The sequence below is a fragment of the Mchenga conophoros genome, linkage group LG11 (assembly GCF_057382185.1).
Source record: "Mchenga conophoros isolate Kocher_MC1m ecotype Shallow Benthic linkage group LG11, M_conophoros_male_GT1.1, whole genome shotgun sequence".
Classification (NCBI taxonomy): Eukaryota; Metazoa; Chordata; class Actinopteri; order Cichliformes; family Cichlidae; genus Mchenga; species Mchenga conophoros.
The window spans coordinates 15,437,988-15,453,441 of NC_140536.1; the positions used below are offsets into that span (position 1 = coordinate 15,437,988).

The 15,454-nt window shown below is 41.0% G+C and overlaps 1 protein-coding gene across 1 annotated transcript; it reads right to left on the bottom strand.

The window, feature by feature from the left end:
* Positions 1–11,609: 11,609 nt before the first annotated feature.
* Positions 11,610–13,256, bottom strand: LOC146563800 (uncharacterized). Its single transcript, XM_085291116.1, has 4 exons — positions 12,857–13,256; positions 12,163–12,749; positions 11,734–12,063; positions 11,610–11,645 (listed from the first exon to the last, which is right to left on the bottom strand). Exons 1-4 carry the CDS (start codon positions 13,254–13,256, stop codon positions 11,610–11,612), a joined length of 1,353 nt encoding a protein of 450 aa, XP_085147242.1.
* Between the last annotated feature and the right edge of the window lie 2,198 nt (positions 13,257–15,454).

Below are 15,454 nucleotides of genomic sequence, written 5' to 3' on the forward strand. Positions count from 1 at the left end.
TGTGAATTGATTTGCCGGCATCTCAGTTTCTTGTGTAATAACCTTAGGAGGTTGGATTTATGACTATCTGTGACCCAGTTGCATTGTCACTGTGCTGCATAGCCCCTGGATGCAGGCACGGGTCTCTGGTTTCATGTAAGACAGGTGTAGTCTCAACGTCTGATGATATGTGTAACACATGTGTGTACATTGTAGACATATGCCTTTTTGTACTGTCATAGTAGAATGTTAAAGTATATAGCCCCTTTGCTGACACACACGATATGTGTAACATATGTGTGTATGATATAGAAAGAAAGTTTCATGCTTGATGATTGAAGATACAGAATATCTCCAGCTATATGATCACACCTGACACAATGTGTACAGCATATGTGGTGTGTAAAATCGTAACATGTCACGAGAAGTGTAAACTTCGAGTATATACATGTTAAATTCTCCATTTTTCTCTGTGTAGCTATTGATGAACTAATTCAGATGGCAGATATGTTGTCATTTTTTATTTTGCAAAAATGTTAAACTACATTGTTAGTATTACCACTATATATACAGAACAATTAAGCTACCAGGGTTATTATTTATCCTCAATGGAGAATGCACAAAGGTAGAAAACTCTCTATGCTATAGATAGCATAGAGATGTGTCGTATGATGAATGCGGCCACTCAATCCATAAAATATTGCTACTGTATATTAGGGCTGTATTGAGAAAATTTTGTCTTCATTTGTTTGACCGTCGAAATATAAATGTCCATACAGGCCCCCCGACCACTGCAGGAGCCAGCCGTTGACATTTCTCCACTTTGAAAACACAATGAAATCTGAATATTGCCTCGAATGAGCGGATGCCCGTAGGGAAATAATCCGGGGTCTCTGAATAGTCCCTAATTGAATTGTCTTTTACTAAATAGAGTTTGCTCTAATGCATACTCTCATCGGAGAATATGACAGCCGGTGATGCTTCTCATATCTGCCTAAAAGAGCCCCCAGATCCAAGGACCTATTAACTCTATTACCCAAACCAATATCCCTGCCTAAACCCATTACCCTGAACCTATTGTGTATTTTTGTCACTACATCTTTGCTCAAAATCCGAATCAGCCTTTGATGGATGCTTAACAAGACTACACTTTTATCACATATTCTGCTGACCTTCAACAAATTGCTTTGCAAGTTTGCTTCTAAGATGAATGTGACAGAGCCACTTTCTTTAACGCAGGATCCAGGGTGCAGAAGTGGAGGGGAGGGGGGCTGTTTTAGTTTCTCCACGCTTGTAGGCCCTAACCTCCATTTGAACCCGCACCATTTATCAGATGCTGTTTCTGTGAAGTAGAAAGTACATTTCAGTCATGTAGTTATATTGCTGCAACTGGAAAATTGTAGAGATAGTTTGGTCAATTAGCCAAAGTTTAAAATAAACAAATGTCCATGTACTCCCTAAAGAAGAATGGAGGTTTTCCAGGCAGGGCTTGACAAGGAACAGGTTAAATACCTGTGTTGTTGTTTCTGGGTAAGGCATGAGGCCTGTGAAAAGTTCATAGAAATGATAAATCTTTACATCCCACAGTCCCTCCTCCCCACAGCTCCACCTCACCCACACATAAGCCAGACTCTCTCCAAAGGTGTAAATCACTTTGACCTGTAAAACCCCCTCAACACTGTGTAGCAAAACATAACTTATTGCAATTCTTCACCAAAGTAAACGCCACTGTTTTAGCAGACAGGCGGCTGATAGCTGCCTAATATCGTAAGTGTGAATCATGATGTCTGATTCCGCTATATGCTCAAGTTACACAGCTGAATGGCAATGCAACTAATATTTTAATAATAGTTCAGCAAAAGTCCTGGAATGATATGGTGCCATGTGCCATATCATAGCTAGGTCCTAACCAGCCTCTCAGTAGTTGTCAGTAGTGATGGCGTGACACTTTTATGTACAATGATTCATTTCTTTAGTAAAAACATTATATATGCTAACATTATATGATGGTCCTTACAGACGCAAAGCAATATACACCAGCCTTCCATCCACATCCACTGGGATTCTTACAGAAACTGCATTCCATAAGTATCTCCACCTTAGTTAGCTTTGGAGAGCTTTTCCTTCGCTTTATCAGTAGGACCTGTGTCTTATCATGACTAATGCTGGAAATTCTTCCCTAAGATAAGTAAAGGAGCTTAGGATTACCCTCTTGACTGAACATTGGAAAAGAGTGGGTGAGACAGAGTACGCACTACATGTTTGTCCAAATGTGTGTGCGTGTGTGTGTGTTTGTGTGTGCAAGAGAAGAAAGGAGAATGTGTCTAAAGACGCGAGAGGAAGAGAACTGAGGAGGGGTTTCAGCTGGCTCCTCTGTATATTTTCTCAGTCTTGAGGCAACCTCACCATTAGTGTCAGACACTCAGATTATCCAACCAACGGAACTGGGATAAGTGGATTGATGAGGTGCTTCCATAGTCCCTGGCTGCTGCAATGGAAACAGGCTCTACACTCCTGAAGCAGCTATTTTCCTCAAGGAAGGGCAAAAATAATGAGCTACTTAACCAGACTGTTCACCGCATTTCTGTCATATTACAGCTGGCTTGTTTGTTTATCCCAGACAGATCTATATTTCACTTTTTAATTGAATTACTTTGATACAGACTAAAAGCCCTCTGCCTAATAACATGCCAATTACAATGAAGACCTACTTAGAATAAATATGAATATAATTCAGCAATTTATTGCTTTAAATACAGAGAGGGCCTGGCTGCCTTGACACCCATTGATTAATAATTGGTGCTGCAGTCATAAAGGGCAATTAAGGAGAGCAATTTCACATCTTCACTTAGAAGTTAAAATGCCATTTGTCAGAGAAAGCATGTAGTCTGTAACGCTCTAGTGCTAGATCAACAAGTAAATCAAATAGATATTCCATGACATAATGTATGCCCATGTTTAAGACATTGGACATTGTGATTTTGGAATTGATAGACCAGCATAGTCCGGTGGAAATGTTTGTGCTGTGCCCTGTGATTACCTTGTGGCAATCTGTTTAAAGCACTCTGCTTGATGATGCTTATGCATTTGCATTTCTTTGCCATTTGCATGGGTATGCTCTCAAAACCCATACGGTAATGAATCCTCACATTCTCAATTTATTAATGGAACTGGGCTTTGCAGCTTGTCCAAAACTAGTAACATATGTTCTGTAAATATGCATTGATTTATTTTGCTCGCAGATAAATTATTATGAAAAAATAAATAAATAAAAAAAGTGTGTTCAATGGCTACTTAAGTAATGACCTGTCTTCAGCAAAGTATTCACTCGGTACTCATAAACATAACGTATCGTATCCATATGGATGGCTTGCTGTAAGTCTATTAAGTGAATTTCTTTTGCTTTGCTTACTCTAGCAATACAATTTTACATATTAGATAATGCAGGATTTTCACCACTGGTGGAATGAAAAATGTGGCTAAAACAATTCTGCACATTGGAATAGGTAAATGAATAAAAAATGTGCAGTTTGTACAATGGTTAGAAAATATGGACACATTAAGGCTCATTGTAGTGATTCTCATCCACTGGTTTTATGATACATACTTATTTATTTACCAGACAATTACAAATACATATTACCAAAAACATTTTCACTATTACACAAACATTGTGTTCTCCAATTTGTGATTTCAAGTCTTTATTATTCTAATAAGCAAAAGGGGTTTCTTAAGTCCTCATGATAAAGTGATGTTTCACTTGAGATCGGTTTTAAAAAAAAGGGGGACACATTAGCTATCTCATCCTTCAGCTGACTGAAAATGTATTGGCAGGATTCAGAATATTTATGTCTTATTAATAAAATCCAGCCATTTGGAAAATATGGTTGGCTGCCTTACACAGTGAACATTATAAATACAAGAGTTAATCATTCGTCCACTGCAGTGTGTAGTTTGTTTAAGGCCCACCTCATTCACAGCATGTTAAAGATAGCAGCAATAACAATTTTATTGGCTCAACCGCTAACAGCTCTCTTGTCCTCGAGCCATGGAGGATGAAGGAGACGAACTGTGGAAAAACTACCAAAGTGCATATAAAAGTTAACCACTTACCTTCTATAAATAGTAAACTTTCCTGCTGTTTTTTACACGGATAGTGAAGCTGGAAACCTTTAAAGTGGGTAATTTATTCCTCACGAGTTAACGGCAAAGTAAACAGCAGCGCAAGCTCCATTTTGTCTTAAAAAAATACTCCATATAAGCGAAGGTGGCCTTCATTCTGTGACTCAAGTGTAGAGTTCATGACCAAATGATTGATCTAATCAGAGAAAGGGGATTTATGGTAAACACTGCAAAGTTTAAGTGAGGGTTTTAAATCAGCAGTGAAAATTGCCTTTATAAATAAATGAAATGGAGATATCCCTTCACATTTTAAAATGCAAAATCATTCAGGGCCTCTGACTAGACCTCAGACATGTATTCATAAATTGCTTATAGGAGTTTCATCTCAAATGTTTTCATATAATACAAACTCAATGTACCTTTGTGATGAGAGCCCTGAATAACTAATACATGTACTAAAACCCAGTATCGTCAGATTAAACCTTTAAATGAATTTGAATAGTTGGTGAAGAGAAATGTAAAACCCCTCTTATGAATTCACATTTTAATTTTCATGTATGTTTTGTCATGCACGTTTGTGACTATCATTTTAAATTGGGCATGCCATGCATCATTATTCGCTTAATTAATTTAACTAGTGGGGATTCATCTTAGGGTCACTGGGCGCTTCTGTCAATATTGTTGTACGCGTTCATTTGTTGGGGAATATCACAGAAAAATAGGCTAAAATACTTAGCAGTAAATGGATACCTGTCATTTTTTCTTTGACCTTATGTCTTGACCCAGTAGGGTCAGCTATTAAACCCATCACCTACTGGATATTACACAAGTCCTAAACAACCTTCCCAAGGATAGGAAAATTATCATGCACATAGCCATAACTCTGATTCCATCAGTTGGAGCCGGGTTCTGGTTTAGCAGGTGGGAGTGAGATGTTTGACCTTGTTTAAACCCATAAATCTAATCTCATCATCCATCATCCAGTCAATTATTTGTCATTTGTGTCATGATCAACTGCTTCAGGGGATGAGTTGGGTCCCAGGTTTCCCAACAGTCAATCTCAGGTTTTTCTTTGGAGACTTAGCTGATGCCCTCAGCTCAGTCAACTTACGGTCATGAGATACTCTTACTCAAGCCAAGACAAGTGCCCTGCAGTGATTCTATAATAGCATTAGAAATGAAAAATTAAAATAATATGAATGCTCTATTGGCAGTGTTATGAAATGTTTACAAAGTGATAGCAATACTATAATGTAAATATTGCACCTAATAAGTGTGTTAAAAGTGCTTTTGAAAGTCACAATTGATGTGTTTTTCCACAAATTTGTCTTGTAGTTCATTATGGAAGAACTGTAACATGAGAGGATCGTGTCATTGAAGAATTATTCACTTCTCTAAGTCTGCTAAAACTTTTGTCTCCCGTTCCTGAATGTTCCTGACATTTCATAGTCAGCTGGTTTAGTGCAGTTTGTAGGATGATGGGAAACAAGGCATTAAGGAAGGAATACAAACTGAACTGTGCTAATGCTCAGGTGTAAGACAGGGTAAGTTATACAAATGCTGAAGTTGAGTTCGGTTTTCATCTTTAATCCTTCTTTTATCTTTGTTCTTCGTGGACTGCCTCTCGGTTTCCAGGCTGTCACAGTGAAGGGGCATAATGGGCCTGAGAAGATCAACCCATCTAAAGAGGGATTTGGAACCTTTCACCTCTGAGAAATCCAGGCTGGAAGAAGCATCGGAGTTCATAAATGTGCACAAGTGCACATTTTCAAGAGATGTTATTAACTGTACCTGCGCTTTCCTGGAAAATCTCATCAAAATATAACTAAAGAAACTGATTCAATTTTTCTTTTAGAATTGAAAAATATGATTTAACTAAAAAAGCCTAAACATCATCGAGTGATGTACTGTTTGACTCAACAATAGACCTAGTTTGCTTAACATTGCATGGCTTCTTATTAGATTATTTTTAACAAGCATCCAATTGAATATTTTGCCAATCTACTCAGATGGGTTATGATAAACTCCTTGAGAACAGAATTGCATTGCTATTCTTTGTCAATGCTATAAAATCCATAAAGCCAATAGAAATGCTAAAGACATATGAGCCTTAAAAACATTACCAGAAATATATTGCAGCCCAGAACCTACATGTGGAATGATGTTATGTTATGAAGGATTGATCTTTGTGTTTCTTGAAATAATTAGCAATGATTTTTGGGCTAATGCATTGTGTGCGATTGCATATGTGTTTGTGCCATTTTCTCCAACCAGCATGGATTTGTTTATGTTTTCCTATTTGCCAAATGAGTTTTGTTTGAAAGTCTTAACTACAAAGACACTACTGGACATATAATATTAATGATAGCAATTTGAATTTAAGAATGAATAAACACGTTCTCTCTACCGTTTTAAGTGATGTACGGTATACCGTAAAGTCTAGTACTAGTATACTCCTTTACCTTATTTAAAATACACTGATATTTGAATGTGAGGATGGCATTCTTTATGGATGTGTATTACAGCTTGAGATAAATGATAAATATAGTATGCACATGTAGTCAGTAATTTAAGAAGGCTCTACACTCCTGAAGCAGCTACAAAGTAATGCGGAAGTGGAAAGACCATCTCTCTCTCACACACAGGGTGTATTTTTAGGTGTGTGTTTATTAAAGCCTAAGAAGCTATGCTGCTGACAACCATTAATCACTATATACCAATTAACAAAAAGTTTCTTTCATGTTCTGCTCAAAGATGTTAGAAAATGAACTCCCTTGTCATTTTCAATGCAAAGGACAAACAAATGCTAATAAGATCTGTCCCTTTTCAAAGAGAACATATTCTACAGCTCCCTACTAGGTATAAGGGCCAATTGGTGAGGCTGGGCCGTATATATTAAGAGGAAAGTATTCTTAATTGCCTGTTTGTCTATTCTTAATCAACATGCTTTAATAAATATCAATATTGAAATTAAAGTTTTAAATGTTTGCAGTTCTGGGACAAAATAATTTCTTCTGACAGGTATCAGCAGAGTGTTAGTGATAACATAACTGATATTGTATGACCATCGGTCATGAGTGAGTAGTACACATATACCTAAATAAATCTGATCTCCCTGTGTCCGATGCAATAAGCTGGAGAAATGCATTTACGAAATAAGCCCTGATTTGTTGGGTGCATTTGGCAGATAGCCAAAGGCAACAAAGCAACATAAGCAAAGGTTGTAATGTTGTTTACTGAGACTGAATCAAATAAGAAATGACAAACCACACTGTCTGATTCTAAAAATTACACTGAGCATTACTGTTAAATTGTCTTTATTGTTTGCTGGAGTTCCTTCTTTGTCATTGGGACATTTTTTTTTTTTTGTAAGCGGGGGCAGTAAAGTAGTTGTTGTTGATGGCCCAAAGCATTTTTGGTTTTGTTGATAATTTGAGCCAGGAAAAGTAAAGATAATTGGGTCAGGTAAATAATTTAGAAATGGTGGAAGGAACACATTAGTATCCAAATGACTGTGCTGTTGTAGTATAAAATGATTCACAAGTTGTTCATGTCATAATTGTAGTTTTTCTCATGTCAGTGTTGATATATTAGTCATTTCCCTCTAAGCGTTGTGGAAACATCTTGTGTTTTTGAAAAGCTAACTGGGTTATGAGATACAATGTGAAGAACATGAGATTTAGTCCTGGCACTAACACAGTATCAGCCAGGCTTTGGTAGGAACAACAATAGCGGGGCTTCCACAATATCAAATTTTAGAATCAGGAGTTTATGAGCAAAGCTTTCACTGGACAAGAGGACCTCGGGGCCTTATAGCCTGAAGAAAGGCAATTACTTGTGTTGGTATTATTGTGTGATGGATCCTATTTGTTGGTGACCTGTGAAACATGGAGTACAATATACCATGTCCGTGAAAGCTAGTGCATACACTGGTAAAACAGTGTTTTTGTGAAATGTATGTATCCATAGTGCAGTTTGGTTTAAAAAAAAAAATCCAAATTAAAAATTGCAAAATGATAAAATAGTCCGTCTGGCCTTTACACAGCATTTCTAGCTGATTATTGTAGGTGATTTTAACGTCCACCAAGATGCTGAAAACTATGTGAGAGAACACAATGCAGAGTAGCTAGCTAAACCTCACTACCAGAGAAGTCGATTGTTTTGTTGTTACATCCTCACTGCATACAACTCAAAGTGTCAAATAAGAGATGCACACACCTTAAAGTAGACAACTCATACGATGGTGAATTGTTTTATTAATTTTAAAGACCTTTGCATGCTTGTTTAAAAAAAAAGCCCTCCGTAAAGCTAGCACACTGTCACTGATCACGTAAAACAGGAACTACAAGGTTTCTTTTCAGCACTGTGGCTAGGCTGGCAAAGAGACAGAGCTATATATCCTTATACAGAAAAAGAATTAGTAGTTGTCAAACAGCTGGATGATCATTGGACATTATTTTGAAGAGTTTTACTCAGGATTTAGAGTTCATCATAACAAAGAAACAGCACACAGAATCTAGTGAAGGTTACGAATGACCTTCTTTTGGCCTCTTGTCATATTAGACCTCAGTGCAGTGTTCGACGTTAAAGAAGTTGTGCTGCACTGGTATGAATTATATCTGTCTGATATAATCCAGTTTGTTCATGTAAATGGGAAATCTTCTTTACATACTATAAAGTTAGTCATGGAGATCCACAGGGTTCTGTGCTGGGACCAAGACTATTTACATTATACAAGCTTTCCATAGGCAATATTTAAAAACAAACTAACAAAAAAACATTGCAAACATGTTATTACTATAGAGGCAATACCAGTTTTATTTATTTATTCATACCAAATGACAAAAATAAAATGATGAAACTGCAGGCATATAGCAGGCAAGCCATATAGCCCAGGATGACCTTTAATTTCTGGCAACTTTTAATTATTGTAATTGGCCCTAAAAACCTCAGAAACACTAACCAGATACTTGCTCTGGACGGGATTATCTTGTTCTCAAGTAGCAGAGTGAGGAATCTTGGAGTCATTTTTGACCAGATAATGTCCGTCAATGGAACAACAAATATAAAGGACTACTTTCATTCATTTGCACAATATTGGTAAAATTGGAAATATCCTGTCTTGTGATGTTCAAAAATTAGGTCATGCATTTATTACCTCTAGGCTGGACTATTGTTATTCATTATTATCAAGTTGTCCTAATACCCAAAAAATCCTTCAGTGCTAATCTGTGGTCCCCTTTAGCATTTTCACAGGAACCCTTAAAGAGAGATTATATTTCTCCCATATTAGCTTCTCTGCATTGGGTTCCTGTTAAGTCCAGAGCTGAACTTAAAATCACTTTCTTCATATAAAATATCTTGAATGACCAGGTCCAGTCATAACTTAAAGCGGTCATGCTAGAATTTTGTACCAACACAAAATTTTGCTCTGAGACTTGCTTACTTCCTTGTCCTATAAGGGAAATTTGAGGCTGATTTTTCAGTTATCAGGCTCCTGACCTGTGAGACCAGTTCCCTAACTGGGTACTCTTTCTACTGTTAAGATTGGATTTAAAACTTTTCTTTTTTGGTAAACTTAGAGTTAGGGCTGGATCAGGTGACCATGAACCATCCATTAGTTATGCTACAATCCAGTCTTTAAGTCTGACGTCATTAGCTGTTTCCCGGGTCCAAACTCCACTACAGGTCCTAAAGCCAAACGAATACTGCGGCATCACTGAGAGTCACGAACTGTCTAAATTCTTTCATCCTTCATAAAATGATCAGCGTGGCTGCTCTACCAGGTGTAACAATTAAGTTTAAAATCCAGGCATCCATGAAAACAGAATTTATCAAATTTAACGGAATTAGAAGTTAGCAGCGAGTTAGCTCGCTAGTTTCCACCTAAACATAATATACCATGTTTTGACTCAGGGATTTCTGAAAAAAATTAAAACTTAAAGCTCTGCTGTCACTTCCGACATAAATAAAGGCAGAAAACTAAACAGCAGTGACGTTTGTATGGTTACTGAAGTTGGGCTAGCTGCTATTTAATGATGTGCTATGTGACGGCTAGCTACGCAACTGTGGTTAGCATAATATAAACACATTAGCGCAGTGAAGCTGGAGGAAAGCCCTAACTTTTTTCCACTCGATAACAGTTAACGTGAGGGTTCTGTTAGGTTAAGGCTGTGTGCAGGCAGGAATAGGACCCAAGGTGCAGACTCCGGAGACAGACGTGAACTCAAAAAAGGCTTTAATTTAATACTCAAAATATAACATAACTGAAAAAACTCAAAACAAACTTAAACTAGAGAAATGACAGAACACACAGCTAGGAAAACAGTAGATCGCGACACAGACACAGAGAAACACTGGGCTTAAATACACAGAGGGAGCAATCAGGGAACGAGTAACAGGAGGGAAACACAGCTGGGGCAAATCAGAACTGACGAGACCAAAGAAGCGTAAACTGAACACACTGAGAAAAGACGGAGACCTTCAAAGTAAAACAGGAAACACATAACACAGACTGAACAAAGACACAGACTCACATGCAGGCACTACAAAGGGAACAGAGACGTGGGAACAGGGCAGACACAAACACTGACTGAACACGGGGATATAGGAACTTAAGATACACATAGACGCGAACTAGACAAGGGGATGCAGGTGATAGGGCAACTAAAGAAGACAGAGACCTAAGCCATAAGACAGAACTCAAAGAAACCAAAAACTAGACAGTATAAATAATATCATAAACTCAAAAACCCTGGGTCGATGACCCAGGCATCCTAACAGTACCCCCCCCTCCCCCCCCTTAAGGGCTGGCTTCCAGACAGCCCAAACCAAAACATCAAAATCAAAAAAACAAAAACAACCCAACCAGGGTGGGCGGCGGGGGAAACAGGATGGAGGGCTCGAAACAAAACAAGGAGCCAAAACAAAAAAAGAAAGAACAAACAACGGAGCCTGGAAAGCAACAGAAGAAAACACAGGAACAAAGTCCAAAACAACAGCAACAAGGCCCAGGCATAGTCCAAAAGCAAACAAACAAAAGAGCTCACGAAAAGCGCAGAGGCCCAGGCAATAGTCTCAAAAAAGTTCAGGGGGCCGGCCCGGAGGCTGACAGCACGATAGTCCAAACCCGGGCAGTTCAGGGGGGCGGCCCGGAGGCTGATGGTCCAAGAGCCCAGAAAACAGTTCAGGAGGCCGGCCAGGCGGGAGGCACCGACGGCGACGTAGTTCAGGGGGCCGTCCATGACGGCAATGACGTCCAGTCATCGGCCGGACAGGACGTGCAGGACGAGCAGGCCGGACAGGACGTGCAGGCCGGACAGGACGTGCAGGCCGTGCAGGCCGTGCAGGATGTGTAGGCCGGGCAGGCGGAGCTACAGAGGCTGAGGTCGGATCAGGGAGAGCTGCAGACTCGGGGGCCGGACCAGGCGGAGCTGCAGACTCGGGGGCCGGACCAGGCGGTGGAGCCGGTGGTGGCTGAACGGCCTCGCCAGAACCATCAGCAGACACTAGGACGTGCTGGCTGGGTCCTCCCGGACCCCCAGCTGATGAGGCACGAGGCTGAATGGGCCCCTCGGACCCTCCAGCGGAGACAGGTGGCTGAAAGGGCCCCTCGGACCCTCCAGCGGAGACAGGCGGCTGAAAGGGCCCCTCGGACCCTCCAGCGGAGACAGGCGGCTGAAAGGGCCCCTCGGACCCTCCAGCGGAGACAGGCGGCTGAACGGGCCCCTCGGACCCTCCAGCGGAGACAGGCGGCTGAACGGGCCCCTCGGACCCTCCAGCAGAGACAGGAGGCTGAACTGGCCCCTCGGATCCTCCAGCAGAGACAGGAGGCTGAACTGGCCCCTCGGATCCTCCAGCAGGAAGAGACGGCTGAAGCGATTCCTCGGACCCTCCAGCGGAGACGGGTGGCTGAAGCGATTCCTCGGACCCTCCAGCGGAGACGGGTGGCTGAAGCGGTTCCTCGGACCCTCCAGCGGAGACAGGAGGCTGAACGGGCCCCTCGGACCCTCCAGCGGAGACAGGTGGCTGAACGGGCCCCTCGGACCCTCCAGCAGAGACAGGTGACTGAGCCGATAGGTGAGCTAATGTCTGAGCTATGGAGAGAAGTCTAATATGTATCGACTGTTGTAAAGATGGTAGTAATGGTGGGTGAGGTGGTGGATGAGCACTAAGCTGAGCTATGTCTTCAGAGCCTACGGAAAACTGCTGGACGGGCTCACCCGAGCCTCCAGCGAGGACAGAAACCGGTGCAGTGGCCTGCTGGGCAGTAGCCGCTCCCACCCGCGGAATAGGCACGGGCGCAGAGACTAGCGGAGCCTCAGCTGGCCTGGAAACTGGAGCAGGGACAAACTGGGCCCTAGCCCCCCTCACCTGAGGAACTGATACAGGTGCAGGAGATGGCTGGACCGCAGTTGCCCTGGGCAAAGGAGCACCGGAAGGCAAAGGAGCAGGCTCACTGAAAACTGGCTCATCAAAAACAGGTGACGACCCTTCCCCACCACGTTTAACAGTCTGTACAGTCTTAGATTTAGCAGTGTTCACAGTCTCAGAAAAAACAGACTCGGCAAACTCAGGTTTTAATTTGTTCCCACCCCAACGAGCAGACCTCAAACTAAAAATCTCAGACGAATGCTTATTGCGATGAACTAGTGTGGGAAGATTCAAACCAAAACTGGCCTCCCAATCCAAATCCTCGTCGAGAAAAGAAATCCCAAAAGTGTCTGAGGTGAGTTCATAGTCTTTACTGTTCAACGGCTCAGGTGGAGTTTGGAAAGTGTAGTCCTTTTGACCACCACCTGAGGTTGCTCAGACGTGTCCATATGACGGCGACGTGAGCGCCGTTTCCTTCGGGCAGAGGTAGCTGGCGGCGTGAGCAACTGAGCCTCCGGTGCACAGAATGGTGACTCTGAGGCCGGAGCGTGAGTGCCTGAAGCCACGCGGAGGACTCCCAACTGAAACGGCCGCATCTTGCGTGCTAGCGGAGCAACAGGTGGAGACTTCTGGCAGCTCCGGGGACCGCCGAGAGCCAGCCGAGTGCCATGGAAAATGCGCCCGACGTCAGGGGTGAGCCATGGCTTCCAGCGGAGTTCCTCCTCCAGCTGGGCAAAGGCTGCTCGGCGTCGCTCCTGGAGTTCAAAGTCTGCTGGGTCCATAGTATGGTCGTGATCTTCTGTTAGGTTTAGGCTGTGTGCAGGCAGGAATAGGACCCAAGGTGCAGACTCCGGAGACAGACGTGAACTCAAAAAAGGCTTTAATTTAATACTCAAAATATAACATAACTGAAAAAACTCAAAAAAAAACTTAAACTAGAGAAATGACAGAACACACAGCTAGGAAAACAGTAGATCGCGACACAGACACAGAGAAACACTGGGCTTAAATACACAGAGGGAGCAATCAGGGAATGAGTAACAGGAGGGAAACACAGCTGGGGCAAATCAGAACTGACGAGACCAAAGAAGCGTAAACTGAACACACTGAGAAAAGACGGAGACCTTCAAAGTAAAACAGGAAACACATAACACAGACTGAACAAAGACACAGACTCACATGCAGGCACTACAAAGGGAACAGAGACGTGGGAACAGGGCAGACACAAACACTGACTGAACACGGGGATATAGGAACTTAAGATACACATAGACGCGAACTAGACAAGGGGATGCAGGTGATAGGGGAGACAGGGCAACTAAAGAAGACAGAGACCTAAGCCATAAGACAGAACTCAAAGAAACCAAAAACTAGACAGTATAAATAATATCATAAACTCAAAAACCCTGGGTCGATGACCCAGGCATCCTAACAGGTTCCCGATGCGATTGCATTCCAGGATGCTGTAAATGGACCAAACTTCAGTCAAGAGAAAAACTGAGATAATCCATCCACAATACGAGGTTAGTCGTTAATATACTGCTGCACGGGCTGGGCTGTAGTTACATCATTAAAACGAAACTTTAAAATGAATAGTGGTAATAATAAAAACCGAGAGAGGCCGGCAGTGACCACTGCCATTTTTAGGGGCTTGTTCAGATTAAATAGAAAAAGATACAAAGCATTAAAACATGTTAAAAATAGAACAGCCTTAATAAACCCAGAGTAGTTGTGATGCAGAAGCAGGGTTCATACATCATCACTTAACCCTTTAAGACCTACCATAGAACCAAGGCCGTCAGAGCTTACTTTATATTTTTGCATGCTGTAGTGCCATTTCTGGGAGCATTTCAGGTTGCTATACATCAATACAACTGTTATAGCCCATATTTTAATAATATGTATGCATTAAGTCCATAGTAACTACATAAATTGCAAAAAAGTGCAATAGAAATTTAAGAGGTTTATCCCTCAAAACTTTAAATACAAAAAAGTTGAAAAAAATAGTTTACAACAACTGGGAAATTTATTTTGAGTGTCTTCATAGTTTTATTTTTGAGATACACCAATTTTTATATACTGCAGGAAAAACGAAAAACAATCATATGATGCAAATTTGCAAAGAAAACAGCATGTACATCAAAATAAACTATTTTAAGCAGTGCAATTTGAGTTCTAAGCATCCCAGCAACTATTCAGAAAAGCATAAAGTCAAACATGACTTATAAAAACACCAGTATAGGCTTTTAAGGCATACAAGTAAAAAACTACATTTTCCGCGAAAATTAAGTCACTTCCGGTTTCGGGCAGGTAATGGCGGACATGCGATCGTTCGTCTGTTTCAATGTGGGAAGTGTTACGAACAGCTGATCGGATTGGCAAAGCGTGTTTCTGGAATATTATGTTTTTGTTCCTGCAAGCGCTTTTTATGCAATATTTGCAAAGCTGATGGCATAAGATGTAAGTACAACTCCTCTGGTTTCATATGCAAAAAAAATTATTGCGCTAGCTTATGCGGTTCCGGTTCTACAGGGATTTAAAATAGTTACGCAAAACGGCTTTAAAGCAATTTTTCTTTACTCATCTCTTGTCAGTCTCTTTGTGTTTATACACCACTACAACTGTTAATCATTATTGTTAAACTCTGACTCTTTTTTCCTATAGTGTATCTTTTATCTTGACACCCTCTGCTTTCTTCTCCTTCTTTTGCAGATGGCTGCCTCTCATTGAGGTTTCTATGTCTTTAAAGGAAGTTTTTCCTTCCCACTGTCAGCAAGTGCTTGTTCATAGGAGTCTTTTTGTTGAGGTTTTCTGTCTAATTTTGCAGGGTCTTTATCCTACAATGTGAAATGGCTTAAGGCAACTGTTGTTAAATTGGAGCCATATAAATGAATCTGAATTAAAGTGAATCATGGTGATTCGGTTTCAGTATACTTTAACAACCTTTAATTAATCATAACATTTTGGATAATTAAACAAT

Excerpts from the sequence above, each read along its gene's own strand:
- LOC146563800 (XM_085291116.1), bottom strand. The coding sequence starts at position 13,256 with ATGGACCCAGCAGACTTTGAACTCCAGGAGCGACGCCGAGCAGCCTTT. Across the intron at positions 12,750-12,856 it reads TTCCAAACTCCACCTGAGCC|TTCATCGCAATAAGCATTCG; the intron begins GTTGAACAGTAA and ends TTCCCACACTAG. Across the intron at positions 12,064-12,162 it reads ACCTATCGGCTCAGTCACCT|GAACCGCTTCAGCCACCCGT; the intron begins GTCTCTGCTGGA and ends GGAGGGTCCGAG.